General features: G+C 46.4%; 1 protein-coding gene across 2 annotated transcripts in view; it reads right to left on the minus strand.

Annotated features, from left to right (window-relative positions):
- Positions 1-24,602, minus strand: part of INO80 (INO80 complex ATPase subunit) — a 670,892-nt gene that overhangs the window by 321,515 nt on the left and 324,775 nt on the right. For both annotated transcript variants that reach the window (XM_085626921.1, XM_085626922.1), the window contains exons 19-20: positions 20,203-20,288; positions 12,065-12,232 (exon numbers count right to left, since the gene is read on the minus strand). In XM_085626921.1, the coding sequence (XP_085483047.1) occupies positions 12,065-12,232; positions 20,203-20,288 (254 nt within the window). The remainder of the gene's footprint in view (positions 1-12,064; positions 12,233-20,202; positions 20,289-24,602) is intronic.

Here is a 24,602-nt window from a genome sequence, read left to right on the forward strand (position 1 = left end):
TACCCTGTCCTTGTGAATTTGAATGTAGGGCTCCTGTAGCGTTAGTGCTTGAAGCTCGCTCACTCTGCGTAGTGAGGTTATGGCCACTAGAAAGGCAGTCTTCATCGTCAACATTTGTAGATTGGCCTTGTGAATGGGTTCAAACGGCGCCTTCATGAGCTCCGTCAGAACCACGTTTAAATTCCATGCCGGCGGCGGCAACCTTTTCGGGGGTGCCATTCTTTTGGCTCCCTCCATGAATCTCTTCACCACCTGCGAGCTGAAGAAACTTCCACCCTTCTCACCTCTGGTGTAGGCAACGATCGCTGCTAGGTGCACCCTTAGGGAGCTCGAGCAGAGGTTACTCTTTAGAAGGTGTGTGAGGTACCTCAGCACCGTTGAGTCTCTTGTCATTCTGTTGTGCAGGCCCTTCTTCCTGCACCACACCGTGAATCTCTTCCACTTTGCGCTGTAGCACTTTCTTGTAGTAGGTTTCCTTGCCTCCCGTAGCACTCGCATAGTGCTCTGAGGTAACCTTAGGTGTGCGAACTCTAGGTCTTCAGGAGCCATGCTGCTAGGTTGAGGGTCTCTGGCTCTGGGTGCAGGACCTCCCCGTTTTGCATTGAGAGCAGGTCTTTTCTTCGCTCGAACCTGTACGGATTGCCTTGCGCCATTTCTTGAATCTGTGAGAACCATGTCTGCCTCGCCCACTGTGGGGCCACCAGGATCAGAGTCATGTTGCTGGTTCTGCACTTGTCGAGCACTCTGTGCAACAGGGGTATCGGTGGAAAGGCGTAGGCAAATGTCCTCGACCAGCTTATCCATAGGGCATTTCCCTTGGATTGCTGATCTGGTTGCCTGGACGCGAAGCTTTGGCATTTTGCATTGTGGCGTGTTGCAAAAAGGTCTATTGTGGGAGTCCCCCATCTCCGGAAGAGTTTCTCCGTTTCCTGGCCATTGAGCTCCCACTCGTGCGATGCTGAGGTCTGCCTGCTCAGCCAGTCTGCCTCCACATTGTCCTTCCCCTGTAGGTGAATTGCCAGTAGATCTATCCTGAGAGGTATGGCCCATCTCCAAATCTCCTGAGCTAGGGATGAGAGGGGAAACGACTGTGTCCCCCCTTGTTTGTTGATGTAGAACATCGCCGTGGTGTTGTCTGTCTGCACCAACACCCTCTGCCCGCACAGGTGTCTCTGGAATGCCTTCAGGGCTAGCAGTATTGTTTTCAACTCGAGGTAGTTGATGTGGCGGACCGCGTCTGCCGGAACCCATAGACCCCTCACTCTGAGGTTGTCCATGTGCGCTCCCCATCCCATCTGCGATGCGTCCGTGGTAATGGTCACTGTTGGGCTTGGTGGTGTCAGGCTTCTCCCTGTTGTTATGTTGTCTCTGTTCCACCAAGTTATCTCCTCCTGCACTGCGTGCGTAACAACCACTTGATCCTCCCAACTTCCGTTTGCTTGTGACCATTGCTGTTGCAGCCATTCCTGGAATGGTCTCATGTGCAGGCGTACATTCGGCACCAGCTGGATACAGGACGCCATCATCCCCATCATCTTGCTCACCGCCCTCACTGTCAGAGCTCGCCCCTTCTGGTAGAGCTGCGTCTCCTTCAGTAGGGCATCTGTCCTCCTGTCGCTGGGCACTACTGTACTGTTGAGGGAGTTGATCTGTGCCCCCAGGAAAATCTTTACCTGCTCCGGTTCCAGCGATGATTTTCCCCAGTGGATGGAAAATCCCAGATTTGTGAGGGTGTCCGTTACGCGTTTTGCGTGCCTCTCGCACTTCTCGCGTGAGTTTGCCTTGACCAGCCAGTCGTCCAAGTAGGGGTATACGTGTATGCCCTGCTTTCGTAGGTGTGCCGCTACCGCCGACAGGCATTTTGTAAAGACCCTTGGCGCTGATTTTAATCCGAAGGCCAGGGTTGTGAACTGGTAGTGTTCCTGTTCGATGTTGAATCTTAGAAGGCCCTTGTGCCTTCTGTTTATTGGGATGTGAAGGTAGGCATCCTTGAGGTCCACGGTGACCATGAAGTCCCCTTCTCTTATCTGTGGCAGTACCTCCTGCAGTGAAGTCATTTTGAACCTTTGTGTTTTGACAAACTTGTTTAGGTACCGGAGGTCCAGTATGGGTCTGAGGTCTCCGTCTACCTTCGGAACCACGAAGTAGTTTGAGTAGACCCCTTTGTTGCGTTCCCTGAACGGCACTGTCTCTATGGCTCCCTTTTGCAGGAGTTTCCTTGTTTCTTCTCTGAGTATTGCCAGTTCTTGGGCCGATCTCTGTCTTTCCTTCGGCTTTCTGTTTGGAGGTCTTTTCTCCAAGTCTACGCAGTATCCGTACTGCACGATGTTCCGTATCCACTTGTCTGTGGTTATGCGCCGCCACTCCTGAAGGTAGAACCTCAGCCTTCCGCCTACCGGTGACGTATGCTCGTAGGCTCTTGGATCTTCTCTTCCCCCTGATGACACCTTTTTGCGCCTCACCCTTGGGGGCCTGACGAGGGTGGGCGTCTTCTTGCGTGCTGAGTCACTTCGAGGAGGGCTGATCGCCCCCTCTCCTCCTTTGGCCACGTCCGTTCCCTCTCCCTCGAAAGGACTGGCCCCGAGGTTGATATTGCCAGCTTTGCTTCTGCTGACTTTGTCCGTGACCTTCGCCCTGCTGACCTTGTTGGAACGCCTGGTGCGACGTCCCCTGTTGGCTTCCACCCCTACCGTAGGGTCTCCTCGAGGGATTTCCTCGTCTCATTCCCCTCAGCTGCAGGGCCCCCATGGACCTCGCTGTCTCGTTCTCCTTCTTGAGCTGGGTGAGCTTCTCGTCCACCGTTGCTCCGAACAGTGTCTCTCCGTTGAAGGGAGTGCCCAGGATGTTGTTCTGCACTTCCGGTTTGAATCCCGAGATTCTTAGCCATGCATGCCTCCTTTCTGTGACCCCTATGGCCATGAGTCTTGCTGAAGTCTCTGCCCCATCCAACGCCGTCTTTATACAGGAGTTGGCGATGTTCTTGCCTTCATCTACCAGGTGAGAGGCTCTCTGGCGGTATTCTTCGGGGAGGTGCTTTACTAGCTCCCCCATTTCATCCCAGTGTTGGTACTGGTGTCTATTTAGGAGTGCATTTGAATTCGCCATGCGCCAGTGCATTGCGGCGTTCCTCTCGACCTTTCTCCCTGTGAGGTCGATTCTCCTGCTCTCTTTATCTGGCGGTGGGCCCGAGGTTGCTGGCACGTTGGCCCTTCTCCTGGCCGTGGAGGCAATGATGGAGTCTGCGGTGACGCTACCCTTGATGTAAGGTGGGTCCAGGGAGGAGTGTTTATACTTTTTCTCTGTCCTGGGCGTGATCGACCGACAGGTGGCAGGCTCCTTGAAGGCTTCTCTCCCCTGGTTCATCACGCTTTGTAGCATGGGGAGGAACTGGCTCCTAGTCTGGATGGGGAGCAGTGTTTCGACGAGAAAATCTGCTTTCGGCCTCTCCTCGTCGAGCTTGACGCCGAAGGCCATTGCTGCGCTCTTCACCACCATATTGTACACCCCGATGTCGTCTGGTGGCGAAGGCCTCGAGGGGTACGTGTCCACGGCCTCCTCCGGGTTTTCGGTGTCGAGATCTTGCCATTCGACGTCGTTGCCGGTAGATGTCGCCGATTCGAAGAACGATTGTTGGTCTTCTTCCTCGGCTTCTTCCTCATAATAGGGCTCCTCTTCCTCTTCGAGGTCCCTTGTCAGCCCTTCGGCGTCGAACTCCTCCTCGACTTCGATGACGTCCGCCGCTGAAACCGTTGGAATCTTGAATTCCTTCATCCTGGCGTCGAACTCCTTCTTCCTTTGAAGGATGTTCTCCATTTCGGCCTCGAGCCGCCTCTTCTTTTTCTCCATTTCGGAGATGCTTTCGGCGTCGACCGCGGGCCTTTTCGATGAAACTTGCGTCGACGTCGAACGCTCTTTCTGCGTCGATCGGCCCGTTTCATGGGATGATTTCGACGACCCTTGCCTTTCGGCGTCTTTCTGCGCCAGGGAGTCCTTTTGTAAGGATCCGCTGGGCCTTTTGTCCGAAGTTCCCCCTTTGGACGTCGAAGTTTTCGGCGCCGGGGCTCCCTTCGTGGACCTTGACTCAGTTTTTCTCGAGTCACCCTCGTGTTTTCGAGGTGTTTTTTGATTTGCGCTCGACGATTCTCTTACCTCGTCTTCTTTCTTCTTGTCGGTCTCTACGACCGTGAAGTTTTCGGCTGCCTCGGCGACGTTGTCCTCGTCGTCCGTGTCGAGGCCCAGCGCGTAGAGTGTCGGGGGTTTTCCTTGGCCCTCCATGTTGGCGTTGGCTCTCCTCTGCCTCTCTCTCACCCTGAGTGTCTTCGGCGCGAAGACTGAGCAGGCGTTGCAGTCGATACTCTGATGATCCACCGGTAGGCAGAGGTTGCAGACCGGATGCAGGTCTTTCTGCGCGAACTTGTGGTGGCAGTTTGGGCAGAACTTGAATGGCGTCTTGTCCATTTCGCTCAGGGTCTCTGAGCGTGCATTCTCCAAGGTTGTCGAAGAAAAAGGCTCGCTGGTCTTCTTTCTTCGCGTTCCTGTCGAAATCTGTTCTTTCCTGAAGTCTTCTCTTGATTCTATCGATGAAACTCGCTTTTCTTCCTTCTTCCTCCGAGTGAACTTCTGGAGCTTCCCGATGACGATCCAGACCCAACGGCGGAAAAAAGAATCTGAAGATGGCGCCCCAAAGGTGGGACTTCCGCAGGAAGCACGACGACGTCACGGGAGGTGCACCAAATGGTGGACGTCGACGCCCACCTGGGCTACAAAAAAAAAAAAAAAAAAAACAAAGAAAAGACTACGAATCCGGACCCAACCACAAGATCGCGGAATAATGCACAGCATAGTGAATCCAGAAAGATTCACGCTGCAAAACCTAGACTTTCCAAAAGGTTCACAGCTAACTTTGTGTATTCTTCCACTCTCCCCTTCTCCTGGTCCACAATCAAAATGTCGTCTAAATAAATTATCACACGAATTCCTTTCTCTCTCAAATATCCAACTACTGGACGAATCTTTGTAAAACACCAAGGATCTGAGGAAAGACCAAATGGGAGACAAACAAACTTCTATAATTTTCCTCCCCATCTGAACCTCAGAAATCTCTGATGTTCTCACCATTTCGGAATTGTCAGATATGCGTCCTTCAGATCCAGACGAGTCATCCAATCCCCTGTCTGAAGTATCTTTCTCAAAATATGCAAACCCTCCATCTTGAAATGATGGTATTCTACCCAGTCGTTGAGACTCTTCACATTTATCACAGGTCTCATACCCTTCCCTTTCTTTTCTACCAAGAAAATGTTGCTTATGAATCCCGCACACGTTTCTAATTCTTCCACTATCGCTCCTTTCATTAACAATTCCTTTACTTCTTTTTCTACCAACCCTGACAGCTCTGTGTTGAACTTGATCATTGGTGGGCACCAAAACTGTACCGGATTTTCTATGAAGTCTATTCGATAACCCAAAACCGTCTGCAACACCCAAGGATCCCTTGTTAACATACACCAATTCTTGTAAAACTGGGCAAGTCTGCCGCCCAACTTTACTTGGGTAACAAAAAGGTCTCGTCTTACCTGACCTTCTTGATCTCCTATTTCCCCTAGAGTTTCCTCTGTCCTTCTGGGGATAGAAACCTCCGGGTTGATATCCAGACTGTTGTTGATAGTTGTAGTTGTAATTTCTAAATCCCCTCGCAAAAGAGGCCCTTGTGATTCCTTGACCACGGTCGGGAAAACGACCTCTACTTCACCCGGCTCTGCCAAAAACCCGACGGTCAAAAACGTTCTTAATATCCCTCTGCGATTTCTCCAAAGAACTGAAAGCACCCACATATTTACTCATCTCTTTTATAAATGCCTCACCAAAAAGCATTCCATTCGCATCAGATCCACTCTCATTGTTGGCTAATTCTACCAATTTTGGATCGATTTTTAAGAGAACACTCTTCCTTCTTTCTACAGAAATTGCGGCGTTTGCGTTCCCCAACAAACACACCGCCCTCTGAATCCATTCTCTTAGTTCATCTATGTCCAGTCCTTTCTTTTCAACATAGGCCTCTTCAGCCATATTGAATATTTTTGTTAGTGGTCCTGTTAGATCAAGCAATCTGTCCTGACACATCTTTAACCCTTTATCCAATCCTTTCTTTGGATATTTCCCACCTTTTGCTACAAAGGCAATAATTTTCACATCCAACTCAGGCGTCAAAGCAATCTTATTTGCTAGACTTGGTCTAGGACACTCTGAACGGAGTCTCAACCTCACCTCCTTTGGAATCTGCTTTCTGAGCCACATCTGGACATACTCTGCAACATGTGGAGCCGGGCTCCATTCAGGTGATAACGGGTGCTTTATCATCATAGGATCAAAAATAGACTCCCCTAAAGGATCCATGCCCCAGCACTCTCCTCAGCTTTTTCTTTTGTCTTAGTCCCATTGCTTTTAACTTTATCCACAAATTCAACATCTGAATCAAATTCAGACAAACAACTTAACTCTATTTCTGCACTACCCGAAGACTCATCACATAACACAGTAGTATGCCTTCTACTACCTTGACCTCTTTCTAGGTCACCATGTGTGTCCTCGACACCCGCTTGTTTTACACGTTTTCGCGAAAATACTGAGTCTGGGTATGCAGATTTTGCTTTTTTACTTTTCAACCCATCCGAATCCACATTCTTTCTCTTCCTGTTTACCTTTCCACCTTTCTTCTCCAACACTGGAGCTTCACCAGCTGACCAAAAATGTTCCTCATGAGAAGAAAGACCACTACTCTTTTTAAATTCCTCTAATCTTTTATCTATTTTTGATTCTAAATCAGAAGCAAACTTTGATAACATAAGCTTAATTCTCTCCTCCATACTTAATTCTCCTTGAGTTATAGCATTAACCTCTGACATACTGTAAACCTAAAATTACAAACACACTAAATGAACTTATTCTACTTAGTAAAAATATCAAGAAACAAATATTGAAATAAACGTCCTAGAATTCTCCCTTTCCTTCACTAATAGACAACCATAGAATATTCCTAAACTCTGACCGACTGTCTGTTCTAGTCTAGAACACCAAAATACATCACAGAATGTACTTCAAAAACAAATCAATCCTAATTGCTACATGCACCTTATCCCAACCAGCAACCTCAGAGCTAAAATCCTGTCAGATTCTCTCAGTCTGAGAAACTGACTCCAGTGCACCTGCGCACGTCAGCCTCTGTGCGTAAGCGTCATAACACTGCTGACTTCCTCAAACATTGTACAGTACCATCATTGTGACGTCCTTGAACTTGAACCTGCTCGTGCCAAGCAACGGTAAATATTATTCAAACGTTTGTTAAAACATGCTTTTACTTGTAAAAAAGAAAGAAAACCGAGCTTCTAACTTAAGCAAGAGCCATTAATGTTAATTTATCTCCTCTCTAACCTTAAAGGTCGAGAGCTCCATGCTCGTAAGACATGTTAGATTTATGGTCTCAAATCCTGCACTGAATCTTTAAAACGCAGACAAATAAACCTCTACACCGAACTCTTTGACCTTCATGACACATTTAGATATTTTAACACATTAAAAGCGGATAAGAGTAAAAATAAAACTAGAGCTCCTGCTAACAAGAATAAAATACGAGCAAAATTATACAAAAAAATAGACAGACTCTCTCTGTGTTTAAATCTTATTCTCTTTAAAAATTATTATCATAGAGAATCATCCAATCTCATACGTTCGTTCTCAACATGTAAACCATTTAAAACTCCTGTTAACACAAAACCATGACACCTTTAAACTTTTAGTTATAGAGAAATTAAAAACATGACTTATCTTATGGGCAGCAGCAAAAAAAAAAGAAGGAAGAGTCATGGAGGTTTCTGGGTCTAAGAACTTTTGTTGTGTTCTATGGTCTTTGAAGATGCTGCTGTGGGTGGTGCCATAAAGAGGATTGCATAATATTAGCCTCCGGTCTTGCCATAAAATCCACTGGCTTAGGATTCAAAAGTTTCATATAGTAGTAAGCTTTTTTCTTTTCAAAGGAGTCCCTGAATGCACAACCTTCTCTTGGCCACTGTCCTTCTATCACTTACACCTCATATCATTTAAGTCGTCATCCATCCGTAAATCTATAGTTCAATTTAAATTGGTTTTGGTTCTTAAAGTGTTGTGCAAAGTTTAATTTTATTGATTCATACACACATTCATGAACATATTAAAAATCTTTTTTTGAATCATCTCAAATTATTTTCACTTTCATGATCTGAATCGTAACTTTGAACATATTCTATATTGCCCAACTGCATTTCTGGCCCTGACAGTTCCTTCATTTGGAGGAATTTAGCAGGAGTAGATCATTCTTACCAATTTTTTTAAACTCTCGATTTCTACACAAAGTGGAAGATCTTTCTGAGGGTGTGTGCAAGTATTGGTGCACAAGATTCATATAATGAAAGCAGGTGGATCGTCCTTTCGGCTTCCAGGGATCTTTGGCTTACCCTGCAAGGCATTATAACCCTCTGCGAAGTAGATTCCTCTCTCCCCAAGACGAGATGTCTTTTAGTCTTTTGGTTGACGTAGCAAGGATGTTTTTTACATGGTGGGGTAGCTAGCCCCACGCATAACCTCCCTCCTTTCGCAGCAGGGCTTGGGACCGGCCATGGTGCAGTTCAGACAGAAAAGACTGGCTCCAAGAGGAATGCTGCTGTATTCTGAACATGAGGAAGAGAATTCCCCACATACTCAGGGAGTAGCACTGATGCTTACGCCAGCAGAGCTCTAATTGGATGGGAAGCCCAAAGCCCCAGAATTATCACAGCGACCTTCAGTACAAAGAAAAAGAGAATCAACATGAATGTTATCCAGTTCTATGCACTTACAAATGACAGCAAAGAAGAGGAAAAATAACAATTTTACATCAGACTCCAGTCCCATCCTAGAGAAACGCCTTGAGAGACAGCGCCATACTGATGGGGGACCTCAATGCCAAGATAAGAAATTACATCACTGAGTTTGAAGAAGTTATGGGCAACCATGGCCTTGGCAACATGAACGAAAATGGTGAAAGGCTCGAAGATCTCTACACCCTGAACAGTCTGGCAATAGGCAGTCGTATATTCCCACACAAAAGAATACACATGGCAACATGGTTGTTACCAGACCATTCAACAGAGAATCAGATCGACCAAATCTGCATTGCCAAGAAGCTTCAGAAATCCCTGCAAGATGCGAGAGGGATGAGAGGAGTGATGAGAGGAGTGGACATGGCATCGGACCTTGTCGTGGCCAGGGTAAAGCTATGCTGAAGAAAGCATGGATGGAACTGTCAAACCAACGTCAGCGATATAACAACACCCTCTACACAGATTAACAGAAACGGAGTGAATACTCAGTCACCCTCAGTTACAGGTTTCAAGTCCTACAAGGACTAGAGGATTGTAGAGACCCAGTAACAAGTCAAAGGGAGAAGATCAAAGACACAGAGACATCAACCTGCAAGGGGGTACTGCTTCCCAAGAAACACCAGAATAAAGAAAGGATCTACACCAAGACCCTCTGCAAGATCCAAGAGGGTAAGGAAAAGAAAGTTGCAGTCAACGCCAGCCGAACAAGAGCAGAAAAAGAAAAAGCTCAAGGCGATTGCACCGAAGTCAACAAGGAAGTAAAGAGAAGTTTAAGAGAAGACAAGCGAAGATTCATCGATGATCTTGCCCCAGAAGACCAGAAAGCAGCAAGCCATGGAAACCTGAAATAACTCTACAACGTAATAATGAAACTCTCTGGCAGATGCAGCAGGCCAGAAAGACCTGTTAAAGACTAAGCTGAGAAGAAACTCATGAGTAGAGAAGGCCAACAATGAAGATGGGTGGAGCACTTTGAAGAACTGCTGAACCAGCCCATGCCGCAGTCTTCACCAGACATACAGCTAGCTGACATGGACTTGCCAACTGACTGCAGCAAACTAACCAGGAAATACAGCAAGACATCAAACATTTGAGAAATGGGAAGGCAGCAGGGCCCTACAACATTCCTTAGAGACACTAAAGGCAGACATTGAAACATCAGTAGACCTGCTCTACACCATGTTTGGAAGGATCTGGGAAGAGAAAAAGGTGCAATATCCCATCAGGATTCCCCAAGAAAGGAGACCTCAGTAACTGCACAAACTACAGAGGGATAACTCTTCTATCACCCCAGGCAAAGTGTTCAACAGGTCATCCTGAACAGAATGAAGGAACAAGTGGACGCTCAGTTGAAAGCTCAGCAAGCTGTTTTCCGCAAAGACTGATCCTGTACAGACCAGATTGCAACACTGCACATCATCATTAAGCAGTCGATGGACTGGAACTCAACCCTCCATGTCAACTTCATCGACTATGAGAAGGCATTGGACAGCATGGACTGAGAGACCCTTCGGAAACTCCTCCGCCACTAAGGTGTGTCAGATAAACTCTTAAGAATCATCAGGAACTCTTACGAGGGAACAACCTGCAAGACAGTCAATGGAGGACAACTCACTGAAGCCTTTCAAGTGAGGACCGCAGTCCGCCAAGGTTGTTTGCTCTCGTCTTTTCTCTTCCTGCTGGCCATAGACTGGATCATGAAGACATCCACAGCAAGGAATAGAAATGGGACCCAGTGGACTCCTTGGACGTAGATTGATGACTTGGATTTTGAGACGACCTGTCCCTACTCACTCACACCCATCTACTGATGCAAGAGTAGGCAGATAAGGAGGCAGCTACATCAGGACAATTTGGTCTCAACATTCACAGGGGAAAAACCAAGATCCTGAAAGCTAACACAGCCAGCACAACTGCAGTCACTCTTGCTGGCAATTCACTGGAAGAGGTGGAGGCCTTTATTTACCTGGGCTATGTTATAGACAAGTAAGGCAGCAGAGATGCGGACGTCAAGGCAAGAATTGCCAAAGAAAGGACTGCCTTCATTTAGCTAAAGCAGATGGGGATCTTCAAGGACCTATCGCCACAAACCAATAGTAGGCTTTTTGACACCAACATGAAACCGGTCCTTCTGTATGGAGCAGAAACTTGAAGGACAACAGTGACCACCACCAATAAAGTCCAAACCTTCATCAACACCTGCCTGAGGAAAGTCCTCCAAATCTGCTGTCCAAATACCATCAGCAACAATGACCTATGGCAGCAGACTATCGAACTCCCTGCTCATAATGAAATCCTGAAAAGACGCTGGGACTGGATAGGTGCGCAAGCCCACACCAAACATCACCAGACAAGCCCTGACCTGGAACCCTCAAAGGAAAAGGAAAAAAGGAAGGCTAAGAAAAACCTGGCACAAAGGGCTCGAGGCTGACTGCAAGAAGATGGGTTACACCTGGAGTAAGATGAAAAGAAAAGCTCAGGACAGAGGTGGCTGGAGAGTCCTGGTTGATGGCCTATACCCCAGGAGGGGTAGTAGGCATAAATAAATAAGCTGCAATTAAATGAGGAAATGGTAGAGCTGTTTTAGACCTTACTCCTGGACTGCATGGGAAGGAGTCAAATTTGTTCCTCAATCCTCTACCTTATCCAAGAAAGCCAGGTGCATCTCCAGTTTGAATTGTTCAGGCAGAAGTCGGGCACAAATCTTAGCTATCACATTAGTAAGGAAAATCGGAATCTGATGGATATGTTTTCAAATTGTGCAAATATTGGGTCAGAGTCACAGAAAAGGCACAACAGGATCATAGATTAATTAAAAAAGTTAATTGGATGGTAATATTAACATAAAGAAGGCATGCAAAACCTTAACATTTGGAGAGTGTTATTAAGTCATTATATATTTTGAGAAAGCACAAGACCAACCTTAAAAAACATGCACCTTAGCCCCCCCCCAAGAAAAGACTATCTAGAACATGCCTCACACCACTTATATAAAAATACAGAACACTTTCCTCACAAGAAACTTCTAACAAACTCCTCTTTAAACCCCCTGCTGTTTCTTCAAGCGCTCCTGTTTTGAAGAAAATAGCCAAGATTGTATCCTCAATTGCATCTTTTGACTAAAGGGAGTCATTGGCAGGCACACACTGCTCAATATTTGATTCTCTCACCTTTCTAAACTGCATAACCAAATTCATGAGGCTGCTGGTGGTGTTCTGTGCTTGTTGGGTGGTACCCATCGAGGACTGCAGCAAATCCTCAATAGAGATCTTGTTCTTCAAAGCTTGGTAAAGCATCTTTTGTCGACTCGTCAAATTACAGTACATCAAAATTTCAATCTGGAAAACAGCAACTGGATTACTTTAAATCCAATTTCCATTTGCATTATCTTTTAACTGACAGGGACCAATATGAGAAGTAAAGTAAAATGTACAATTATCACAATTCTCACTTAGGTTTAGAATTAGAAACTCAAAATCTGTCACTAGCATACAACTGTTTACAGACGTGCATTCCACACAATGTCATTATTAACCATAGATATTTACAAGCTACTCAACCACAACAAATCTTGTTCTACTAACAACCAAACAGGAATATAAACCAAGCAACGTGAACACAAGTAATGATTCATAATTGAAAGCAATTCAGGATAAATATACATGGGCATTGGGTTGGATTTTAGGATTAGAACAAAAAATATTCTCGTCAGGAATACCTGGGAACATGTAGCCAACATAATAAAAAGACATCTGTCTAAATGCTGGCTTGATTAGCGACAAAAATGGATACTCCGGTTAAATGGAAGGAGCAGACATGACTGAAGGAATTGATTAGTGAACGATGCAGAAACATAGCATATGCTCCAAAAGAACTGGCTTATGTCAGTATAGTTGGAGTGTAAGAGAGGAAAACTGATGGAACATATACGTACATGTGTACTGATATACATGTATGTCTCCTAGCTATGCTTTGAGAGTCAACAGGCAAGCCACCTATTACTGACACCTTACTGGACATGAGGCACTGCAATTTACCACAAATGAAGAGGTAATAATTGTATTCTGTCTTTTTCATATGATAACACTCAAAAAGTATAATAAAAAAAGAAATGCACTTTACCATATAACCAAGGCAAAGTGAGTGTATAACCTTTGTAACTAACTGTGCAATGAAGGAATATGCTACTTACCAGTATGCATCTGTTCTTGGCATGTAGAGCTGCAGATCTACACACTATGAATAGATCGCCATCTGGTGTTGGGCCCGGACGTTTGCACTTGTTTTTGTCCTGGAAAGTCTTTGGAAGTCACAAGATAGGTGACTCCTCCTAAGGATGCTAGTGCGCATGGGCATCGGCTCCATCCTCAGATTGTTTTTCGCTAGCAGGGAAATGGTGGAGCTTAGTAAGAAACAGGAAATATGCCCATGTATGGTGTATCTAAATAAGATCGTACTGGAAAGGATAAAGGTCGTCGGGGAGGTGGGTGGGCGTGTGTAGATCTGCAGCTCTACATGCCAAGAACAGATGCGTACTGGTAAGTAGCATATTCCGTTCAAGGCATATGAGCTGCAGATTACACACTATGCATAGATTGTATAGCAGTACCCCTCCTTAGCGGCGAGCATCAGTATCTGTTGCAGTAGTTTGAAATAGTGTTGCGAGTATAGCCTGGCCCATACTAGCTTGTTGTTTTGTTTGCATATCTACACAATAGTGTTTTGTGAATGTGTGCGGTGTAGACCATGTAGCTGCTCTGCAGATGTCATCTAAGGTAGTGTTCCCTAAAAATGCCATGGAAGCCCCTATCTTTCGTGTAGAGTGGGCTTTAGGAGGAACAGATAAAGTACGTTTTGCTTTGTGGTAGCAAATTTGTATACATTTAACAATACATCTAGCTATCCCAGATTTTGATATGGGGTTGCCTTTGTGTGGTGGTGAGAAAGACACGAAAAGTTGTTTTGTCTTACGAAAGGGTTGTGTTCTCTTGATGCTATGCTCTTTTAAAGTATAAAGAGCTCTTTCTGCGACCGTCTGTGATTGCGAGAAAAATATGGGCAACTCTACAGACTGATTGAGGTGGAAGGGAGAAATTACTTTAGGAAGGAATTTAGGATTTGTTTGGAGAACAACCTTATTATGATGGATTTGCAGAAAAGTTCCTGAATAGTTAGTGCTTGTAGCTCACTAACTTGCCGTAGAGAGGTAATGGCCACTAGGAAAGCAACTTTCCATGTTATGAATTGAAGCTCACATTTATGTAGAGGTTCAAAGGGTGGACCCATCAGACGTGCGAGAACGATATTCAAATTCCACACAGGTGAAGGTGGTACTCTGGGAGGAATTATTCTTTTGAGGCTTTCCATAAAGGCTTTTATAGTAGGTACTCTGAAAAGTGATAGATGCTGTCTATTTTGTAGATATGCCGCTATGGCAGCAAGATGTAGCCTAATAGACGTATAGGCTAAGTTGTGTCTTTGGAGGTGTAGTAAGTAACCTATGATGTGTTGGATAGACACATCTAGGGGATTGATGTTATTGTTATGGCAATATATCACAATACGTTTCCACTTGGCTGCATAGCAGGCTCTAGTGGTGGGACGTCTAGCTTCTTTAATGACGCTCATACAGTCAGGGGGAAGGTTAAGGTAACCGAATTCTAAGCCCTCAGGAGCCAGATCGCAAGGTTGAGCTGAGCTGGGTCCGGGTGTCTGATCTCTCCATGGTTCTGGGTTAAGAGGCGTGGTGAGAGGTGTAGTTTCTGGTGTGGAACTACGGACAGTTCCAGCAATGTGGTGTACCACGGTTGTCTGGCCAAAGTTGGACAACTAGAATGAGAGTCAGTGAATGTTGCTGTAGTTTGCGCACCACCAGTGGAATGAGTGGGAGAGGCGGAAAAAAGCGTACGCAAATCTGCCTGACCAGTTAATCCATATCGCATTGCCTTTGGACAATGGGTATGGATATCTGGCGGCAAAGCTTGGGCATTTGGCGTTTTCGTGGGTGGCGAAGAGGCCTATCTGTGGTTGCCCCCACATGTGAAAGAACATTGAAGAACCTGCGGATGAAGTTCCCACTCGTGGATCTGTTGCGTTTGACGACTTAACAGATCTGCAATGGTGTTTTGGACTCCTGGGACATGTTGGGCTAGGAGAAAAATATTTTGAGGTATAGCCCATCTCCATATGCTCTATGCTAGCTGGGAGAGCTGCAGAGAGTGTGTCCCGCCTTGTTTTTGGATGCAGTACATGGCTGTCATATTGTCCGTGCGGACTAAGACAGCTTTGCCTGATATTTGCCTTTGGAATGCTTTTAAGCCTAGGAATATGGCTGGTAACTCCAGGTGGTTGATGTGGAGTAACTTCTGTTGAGGTGCACACCTGCCCTTGCATGGTGTGATGTAGTAGGTGAGCTCCCCAGCCAGAGAGCGATGCGTTCGCTGTCATGACTATCTGAGGAACTGGCTCTAGGAACGGTCGCCCTTTGGAAAGGTTCTTGGTGTTCCACCACTGCAGAGAGCGATGAGTGCGACCGTCTACCAACACCAGATCTGTTAGCTGACCTTGAGCCTGGTTCAATTGGCGTGCTAAGCACTCTTGTAGAGGACGCATCTGGAGTCTTGCGTGAGGCACTATAAATATGCAAAAGGCCATCATCCATATGAGTTGCATGAACACTCGAGCTGGAAGAGAGTGTTGCGGCTGAAATTTGATGAGGAGAGCCTGCATGCTTGCTATCCTGGCTGGACTGGGATAGGCTAGCGCTGTTGAGGTGTCCATTGTGGCACCGAGGTATTGTTGTGTGTGGGACGGTTGCAGATGGGACTTGGTGTGGTTTACTGTGAACCCCAGGCGGTGAAGTAGTTGGATAGTGGCATGAGTGTGTTGTACACACTGGTTGTATGAGCTGGCTTTTATGAGCCAGTTGTCGAGATATGGGAAGACGTGAATGTGTCGTCTCCTTAAGTGGGCTGCCACTACTGCTAGGCACTTGGTGAATACCTGTGGTGCTGTTGTGACTCCGAATGGGAGTACTTTGAATTGATAGTGGTGCCCGTCCACGACAAATCTGAGATACTTCCTGTGAGCCGCGTGAATGGGAATATGAAAGTAGGCGTCCTTGAGATCTAGGGTAGCAAGGAAGTCGCCCTGTGAAAGAAGAGGAGGGACCTGCTGAAGTGTGACCATGTGGAGTGAATGTATAGGTTTTAGGGTTCTGAGGTCTAGAATAGGACTCAGAGAGCTGTCCTTCTTTGGTATGAGAAAATACAGGGAGTAAACTCCTATGTTTTGCTGGTGCAGGGGAACGAGTTCTATTGCACCTTTTTGTAGTATGGAAATTACCTCGTGCTTTAGCAGTGACAAATGTTCGTGTGACATTGGACGCTGTTTGGGTGGTATGTTTGGGGGGGTAGAGGCAAGTTCGAGACAGTAACCGGATTGAATTATTTGTTGCACCCCCCTGTCTGATGTGATGGTTGTCCCGACAGGAAGGAACTGTTGTAGTCTTTCCCCGACTGGAGTGGAATGGTCTGTGAGAAGTGGAGAGAAGTCATTGGGTAGGGGTGGAGGCAGAGCGGGTGTTGTTGGTTTTGCCTCTGCCTTTGTTATTGTTGCCCCTGTAGCCTCCTCTCTGGTAACCGCTGGTGAAGGTGGACTGGGTGGGAGCTTTGTAAGAAGTGGAGGGGCTATATGAGGAGTAGCCTCTTCGGGTGCTTTTGTAGGATGAGCAACGAAAGGAACGTCTGGGAGCTTGCGACTGCAAGGCTCCCATAGATTTTGCTGTGTCCGTATCCTTTTTCATTTTTCAAGGGATAGGTCTACGTTAGGGCCAATAAGGTGTTCCTGATCAAATGGTTGGTTGAGGATGGAACTTTGGACTTCAGGTTTAAAATCTGAAATGCGTAACCAGGCATGCCTATGCAAAAGGACACTTGTGTTTATTGCCCTTGAAGCGGTATCTGCTACGTCTAGGGAACAACGGATGGAGGTGTTGGTGGTAACCTTACCCTCTTGTATGAGTTAATTGGCACTATTTTTGTATCTCTCTGGGAGGTGTTGCATTAGGGACTCAAGTTCATCATAATGTGCCCTATCATACCTAGCTAATAGCGCATGAGTGTTGGCGATGCGTCAGATGTTTGCTGCTTGCGACGCTGTTCTCTTGCAAGAGGCGTCCAAGAGTTTAGACTCCTTATCCGGTGGTGGGGCGTCACCTGATGTTTGAGAATTGGCCTTCTTTCTAGCATTGGAGACTACGAGGGAGTCTAGTGGTGCGGAGCCCTTAATGTAGGCTGGGTCAGTAGGGGCAGCCTTATACTTTTTCCTCGATCCTGGGGTTAATGACTCGAGACCTAACAGGATCTTTGAAGACTTCTGGGGCATGATTGATGACCCCTTTAAGCATGGGTAGAATTGAGGTGGACTTTTGTGTGGTATCAAAAGTGTCCATAAGGAAATCCTCCTCCACGGGGTCTGTGTGTAGTTCAACCCTGTGGTAGTGGGCAGCTCTATGGATGAGCTGGTTAAAGCCCATGGTGTCCTCTGGGGGGGGGCCTGGAAGGGTAGATGTCATCCTGTGGGAAGTTAGGGACATCTGGAGTGTTATAGTCACCCCAGGGGTCTGGGGAAGCAGGTGGACTAGGGTACCCTAGTGGCTGATCGTCCGCACCCCCCCGTGTCATCAGAGGTGTTATCGTCATCATCATTCAGTGGAGTAGGAAATGGTGTAGGAAAGCGGCATGGTGGGGGAGGAAGAGGAGGAGGAGGAGGAGGAGCAGAAGGGATCCTTAGAGGAGAGGTGGCAATGTCCCTCTTTTTAGATGGTGGAACCGGTGCAGGCGTATCCAGTGGTCTTTTCTTGGAGGTAAGAGTCAAGTGACCAGTTTTAGGATCCTTTATAAGAGTTTTTTTAGTTGGATCTGGATTAAACAGTTCTTCTGCAAGAGCCAGATCCCTCGGCGCTGACAGTTTCGGTTCCGGAGGTTTTTTTGGCGCCGGCTTAGTAGCGGTTCTGTGCTCTTTTGTTTTTCGAGCCATGGGGTTTTACAGTCTCTGTGGCTGTTGGAACCGGTTATTTCTTCGGTTCAGAGGCCTTTATCGGCTCCAATGCATGCGAGTCCTTTGGAGGGAGTTTTTTGCTCAGCTCTGAGTGTTTCGGTGTCGAGGAGCTGGTGCTGGTCTTCGGTGCCGAGTGCTTAGATGTGGAAGCAGCAGTCGGCGTGGATGAGGAGGAGGACGGCTTCTTTCTCGGTGCCAGTGAGTGTGTTTCGGCACCGAGGGTAGGCTGACTCGAGCCCGAGTCGCCTGAAGGCTTAGTAGGCTTCTTTGCCAGGCCCGACGGCAGGGCATGGGAAGCAGTCTCTCGGTGTACACCTGGGCCCGAAGGTGATGGTGTGACCGAAGTCTTTTTAGATGGTATAGAAGGGGGGGGGGGGGTTTGGGGGAGGGCTCGGGCCGACATCTCTACTTACGACCCGCTGTGCCGGAGTGATGTCCTCGACAGCGGAGTCATCTACTTCGGAGGCGCTGATGAGGCCTTCTTCGACCAGCTCCTGCTCCGGCACGTTGACGCCCTCCTGAAGGATGTCGTCTGGGATGGATGCAGACGATCAGGCCATGATTCTTCGAGCCCGTCGGACCCCGAATGCTCTTTTTGGAGCGGAAAGAGGCGCAAGCTGGACAGTATCTGGCCTCGTGCTCCGGTGACAGGCAGAGGTTGCACACCTCATGTAGATCGGTGTGGGGAAACTTCGACCCACATTGAGGACATTTCTTGAACGGCATCCTTTCCATGAGCCAGAAGATAAGGCCCAGGTAGGCCCGAAGGCCTTCGTCGACGACCGGAATCGAAGACTTCGAATCTTTTGAGACTCACGTCGATTGGAAAACCCGATCGAGACAATACCGTCGAAAAGAGTGAAGGATTACGTGACGAAAGTAGAATCGGTAACGGCTCCGAACTGGAGCGCGATAAACACATCCAAGCCCCTTGGCGAAAAAAAACAATCTGAGGATGGAGACGATGCCCATGCGCACTAGCATCCTAGGAGGAGGAGTCACCTATCTCAAGACTTCCAAAGACTTTCCAGGACAAAAACAAGTGCAAAAATACGGGCCCAACACCATGCTTAGTGTGTAATCTGCAGCTCATATGCCACAAACACTTTTTTCTGAAGGACAGTGCACCAAACTGGCATAACCATGGCACAAATTAGACATCTTTATAATCAAATAAATAAATAACTAACAATCCTGAAAGGCATAAGGAGTGGGAGACAAAGAGAGATGAATTTATCTGCAAAGACCGGGAATTTGGTTAATTCACAGAAACTTAATTTAGTATGGGCCCCTTAGAGTGCAGTCTACAACTCAGACGAAAGATAACATTTCTTCAGATACAATGTGACAAGCATACATGAATCAACTGATGAATACTACTCTTGTTTGTGACCAAATATGCTACAGAAAACAACAAACTGAAACGTACCAGCCAGCTAAGCAATAAAAAGTAATACTTGGGAGACCTGCTGAGATCAGTAAAGAGCAAGCAGCACAGCTGTCCAGAAATTTCATCTGAAGGCCAGGGTGGCGGGCGCATCACATTTTGTTTCCGCTTGTCAATGTTTACAGCATTCCTGGCATGACAATGCTCTTCTAAATTAACACCTTCTTACATTTTTCCTGAATAAGAACTATTTGTGCCAGATGGAGTTTGTGATGGCTGCTACCAGCAGCTTTGAGCTTGTGGTAACAGAGTGCAAAACTCAGGAAGAATAGGAGAAACACACACTAAAGCCACAAGCACTGATTGCGTGTTATTTAAATTTTTGCGCAACTCCTAATTAGGAACAAAAGCTTTGAACAAAGTCAGTGCAGGTTTAAATTCTGCTGGGGAGGCTTTGTGCCTGGTTTTCACCATAAACCTAAATTATCCTCTGTGTCTGCAGCATGCTCTTCCAAACCGCTCACACTTCCAAGAAACTGTACTCTATGAATGTCAGCTTATATGCATGAAGAACACAAACTTACTTCACCTGGTACTATAAAGGAAGCACCAACTCGATCAGTTACCTGGGAATTGCATGACATCATGGAGGAATAAGCCTACTGCCAGATACAGTACAATGTCCCAGGACTCTGGGAAACAAGACACAACCTCATCATTACTCTTAAGTTGAAAATTTCAATTAAAATATATTTCTGTCATCTCACTGCAGATCTAGAGATGCAACAACACAGGGCACTTCGCAAAGGTGCACATTCACACAATAAACCTTATTGAACGTGTCTTGTCACAGCTCTTTACCTTATCTGACAGTTCATTTTCAACATCCTTCTTGATCCTCCTCAACATGAAAGGCTTCAAGATCATGTGCAAACGAGACAGCTGATCTGGAATACACACACCAAATAACACATGAATCCAGGCAAACACAAGGCTTATTATTTTCTGCTCAGAAGATGAAGGGTCTCTTCAGTGGCGTAACAAATCTTGTGGGGGCTCCCCTGCAAAGTACATGGAGGTGGGGGGGCCGCCCCTCCCCGGACCACCACCTACCACTCTGGCTGAGGAGGCCCCCTGTAGCCGTGGCTCCCCTGCACCACAGGGGCTGCGGAGGCTTATGTTACACCACTGGGTCTCTTTTTTAGCTTCCCAATGGGACAACATTGTTTTCTTCTGCAAAGCACTTCCCATTCCCACTGAGGGAGCTGCTTCGGTGAAATAAAATGGTACAGTATATCTGCCATGTCACGTCTCTATGGCAGAGCCATCTATACATTTGTTTTTACAAAGACAGAGAGCATGGGGGAAAGGAGGGAAGTAGGACTGTTATGGGAAAAAACAATATTGATTTCAGACACATACAAGGAGCCTTCTCTTGGAACATGGGGGACATCCTGCATTTTCCCTGTCCTGGACCAGCATGGTTGAAATGGAGGATTAGGACAGAAAAATAGCTGGCAGCCTTGGAGTCTGAGGGGTCACACTAAAAAGGATGGTCACTTGGATGACATTTCCACTTGTGGAACCTCCCCCAAAAAGGGTTTCCCTCATATTGGAACCTGCGGCTGATCTTGTGTGGGGAAACTACTGTTCCCTGAGCTATAAATCAGGCAAGGATGGATGAGGCAGACAAACATGATACCTGCCAGTCTTCGGTGGATACCACCCTTAAACATGATACCTGCCAGTCTTCGGTGGATACCACCCTTAAACATGATACCTGCCAGTCTTCGGTGGATACCACCCTTAAAAGGGGCCCTAAATAACTTCAGGAGGTGATCAATACAACAGTCAATAGTATTTTTAGTTTCGGATTTGGTTTTTAAATGTGCTTATCACCAGTTTGCTCTCGTGCTGAGGAATCGATTCAGACCCTCCCTAGGGCAAAATGTAGAACTGTATATTCTTCTCAGTAATAGTTCCAACAAGGTTAGTGATGACTAGGAAGTGTCAGGACCACAGGGAGGGCCACTCATATGGAGCTGGTCTGAGTATTTCTGACCTGGGTTAATGATGCGCACATCTACTCTGTATGGGCTGAGGGAGTACCAAAGGAAAACCAAGATCCAAATATTGTAAGCTCTTTGATTCTTCAGTAAAACCTTTCTTGTCCCTTTTGGAAAAAGATTGGCATTTGCATTCGGTTATAAGTAAACCAATTTTCCGATATCATATGGAGTATTTGTACAATTATCCATATCTTTACCATATTCATATGTAATTTATTGATTAGGTGATGTACCTAATCAGGGCAATGATATTGTAATATGCAAAATGAAAGTGATTAGACCCGAACTGCAGCACTACCTGTGGCATGTCCTATTACTTAAACTGTGCGAGCCTATATTGCAGAAATACACTGATGGGTGCTCGCCAATCACAAATCCATTAGCACTTGTACTACATGAAATGAATTTCGATACAGGTCAAATGTAGCACTTCAACGTCTTGTGACGATGCATCGCTCTAAACTGAAGAGATGGAATTTTATCAGGAAAACTAACAACTGAGTGGTATTTACTATTCAGTTGCTTTCGTAGAGTAGTGGGTGCACAGTTTTTTTCTTCTGTAAACTCTATGTGGCGAAATTCGGTTTAGTGAACATAGTCAATTTCAATGCAGGAGTGCCTCAGACCAGGAGTTCCTCAAACTGTATCATTTACCTGAAGTTATGCTTTGTTATCTGGCACTTGAATAGCGCAGAACTGCCAAATACGCCATCATGCTGCTCTAACTGTCTGTAGTGATTACAGGCGGACCCATTTGTTTGGTTTCCGAAGTGTGTGGATGTGGTAAGACTTATGTGGAAAGGACAGGGTGAAAGGCATGCGGTCCCGACACATCTTGTGCTCTGCCCTCAAACATCCCGGAGAATGTCATGCTTCATCATTGGGCTTTGCTCCTCGTCGGGCCGGCGCTGCAATGCTCGACGGGCCCACCGTAAACAGGGCTCTTTGGAGGAGATCTTTTTTTGAAGAAGCAGTAGGGTGCGTGCGGGTAAGAGGGCAAGGGTAGTGCAAGGAAGGTGAAGGTAAAAGTAAGTCTGGAGCAGTCCGAATGAAAACAATTTTTTATGTTAAAGATAGTTGCAGCTTGGTTAAAAGTACGTGAATGCCCTATGTGGATGCAATGTTCCTAGAGAGCTATCACTGTGAAATGGGACGACCTGTTTCGTGCCTCTATTGCTCCTAACGAGTCATGTGGCACTTCATCAGGACCCAAGTAAATAGCGTGGTGCACTACTAGAAGTCTGGCTCCTTAGTGGTGGAGTGGTAACCAGACAAAACAGAGTAACGCCCTAGTAAACCTATACTGGGCGGTAGCGAAAGACCTGTAGGGGGGAAAAAAGGGGACAAGGAACAGACAACACAATGGCAATAAAAACCTGAATAATACAGGAGGTGTGTCTCTGTTATGACTGAGACCTAGCACTTAGCTGAGTGGTGCTGTGTTTGGGCGTGCACTAGCTGTAGATGTATCTAGCGTGCAGGCGATAAAGTGGTGGTAATGGCCATACTTATGGCCCGTACTAACTGACTTGTTCTGAGCGACGTGTGATGCTATCCAGGATTAAGGGTGCCCATCAGAGTCCGTACTTGGTTAGGTCGGGTTCCAGTGGGGTAAGGAGGAACTCTCTTTAGCCAATGTATGGTAGTTAACCCAAAGTTGGTGCGTCAGCCCACAGATGGTACATGCGGGGGAGTTACCTATGAGGTGTGGCATCTACTAGCAGCAATAAAGATCGTTTTCGGGACCTAGCCTCGAAGAAAAACCCCTTTATGCACAGAAGTATTGAACCACAATGCAAAACAGGATAATACACTGTCCAGACAAGAACTCAATAGTTTCAGTTAGAATAAATAAAAAGCTGCATGAAGCCTCAAGCCTGATGGTACACAACCGTATCCTGGCTGATCTTTTATCACCCGGGACCAAGGGATAGCTACCATCAGTGCCACTACCACCATCTGACACTTCCTAAACACATAAATAGAATTGGGCAATCATTGCACCGTCGTCCACTGATCCCCGTGTTTTGCACCAACAACTTTTAATTAAAGTTTTTCGCAGGCAGGCGAGGTTACTGTTGGCGACTGCATACCCACTTTGCACCGATATTCCTTGTTACATTACAAATACCCAATAAAGTTTTTTCACGACTGGCAACATGGCAGGCAAATTAAGCGTTTCACCCCTACAACACACCATAGTATCCTTGAGGACATCGCTACCAGCAATATGGACGCTCAGTTACCGCTCTAGCCTTTCCAACCATAGTTGTGCTCAAATACGCAGACCCGGAAGATACAGGCACGGGGTCCAGAGCTAGGGTAGGATCACAGCTAGTTTCTGTCTGCCGATCCGTGAGTATACTACACACCAACAAACTTGAAATCTCCAGTAAGCCTTGTCACTAACCCAGTTACAAACTGGTATGCAATTTTTACTTTTTTTAGCTACAGAGCAACAACGTGCTCTGTTACCTCCCCCGTCAGGCTATAGACCTCTATACTAAGGGTGAGTAGCCCTACCGAGCAATCTCTTTCTTAGGTACTATAAGCAGCAAGACAGCCACCTCTGCCGTGCCCCTTTTACAACCACTTGAGTATGAAATTGTACATTGTATGAGAAATGCTTGTTTTTTGATCAGTCCGTATACTTAAATGTCGTCACTTCTATTCACGCCCACAATTCACCCGGTGCACCGTCAACATGCGAGTCGGCGTCATCGCAGAATGTAAAAATTAGTTGTTGCCTCTCCAGTTCTTGCTAAAGTGCTTGTAGAACTATTGTGAATCGGTTTCTCCAATTTACGTGCAATTACTTGTGGTCGCTTTTAGCGGTCACGTTGAGTCATTGTGATATTCCCTTCTTTTCTCACACACACGACATAATTTCGTGCACGTATGCACCACGTGGTCTCACTGGTTGCACTAGGGGTACGTCCCCAGCGACATACGATCTTTATTGCTGCTACTAGATGCCACACCTCATAGGTAACTCCCCTGCACGTACCATCTGTGGGCTGACGCACCAACTTTGGGTTAACTACTGTACATTGGCTAAAGAGAGTTCCTCCTTACCCCACTGGAACCAGACCTAACCAAGTACGCACTCTGTTGGGCACCCTTAACCCTGGATAACATCGCACGTCGCTCAGAACAAGTTAGTTAGCATGAGCTACAAGTATGGCCATTACC

This window comes from Triturus cristatus, chromosome 9, assembly GCF_964204655.1.
Source record: "Triturus cristatus chromosome 9, aTriCri1.1, whole genome shotgun sequence".
Classification (NCBI taxonomy): Eukaryota; Metazoa; Chordata; class Amphibia; order Caudata; family Salamandridae; genus Triturus; species Triturus cristatus.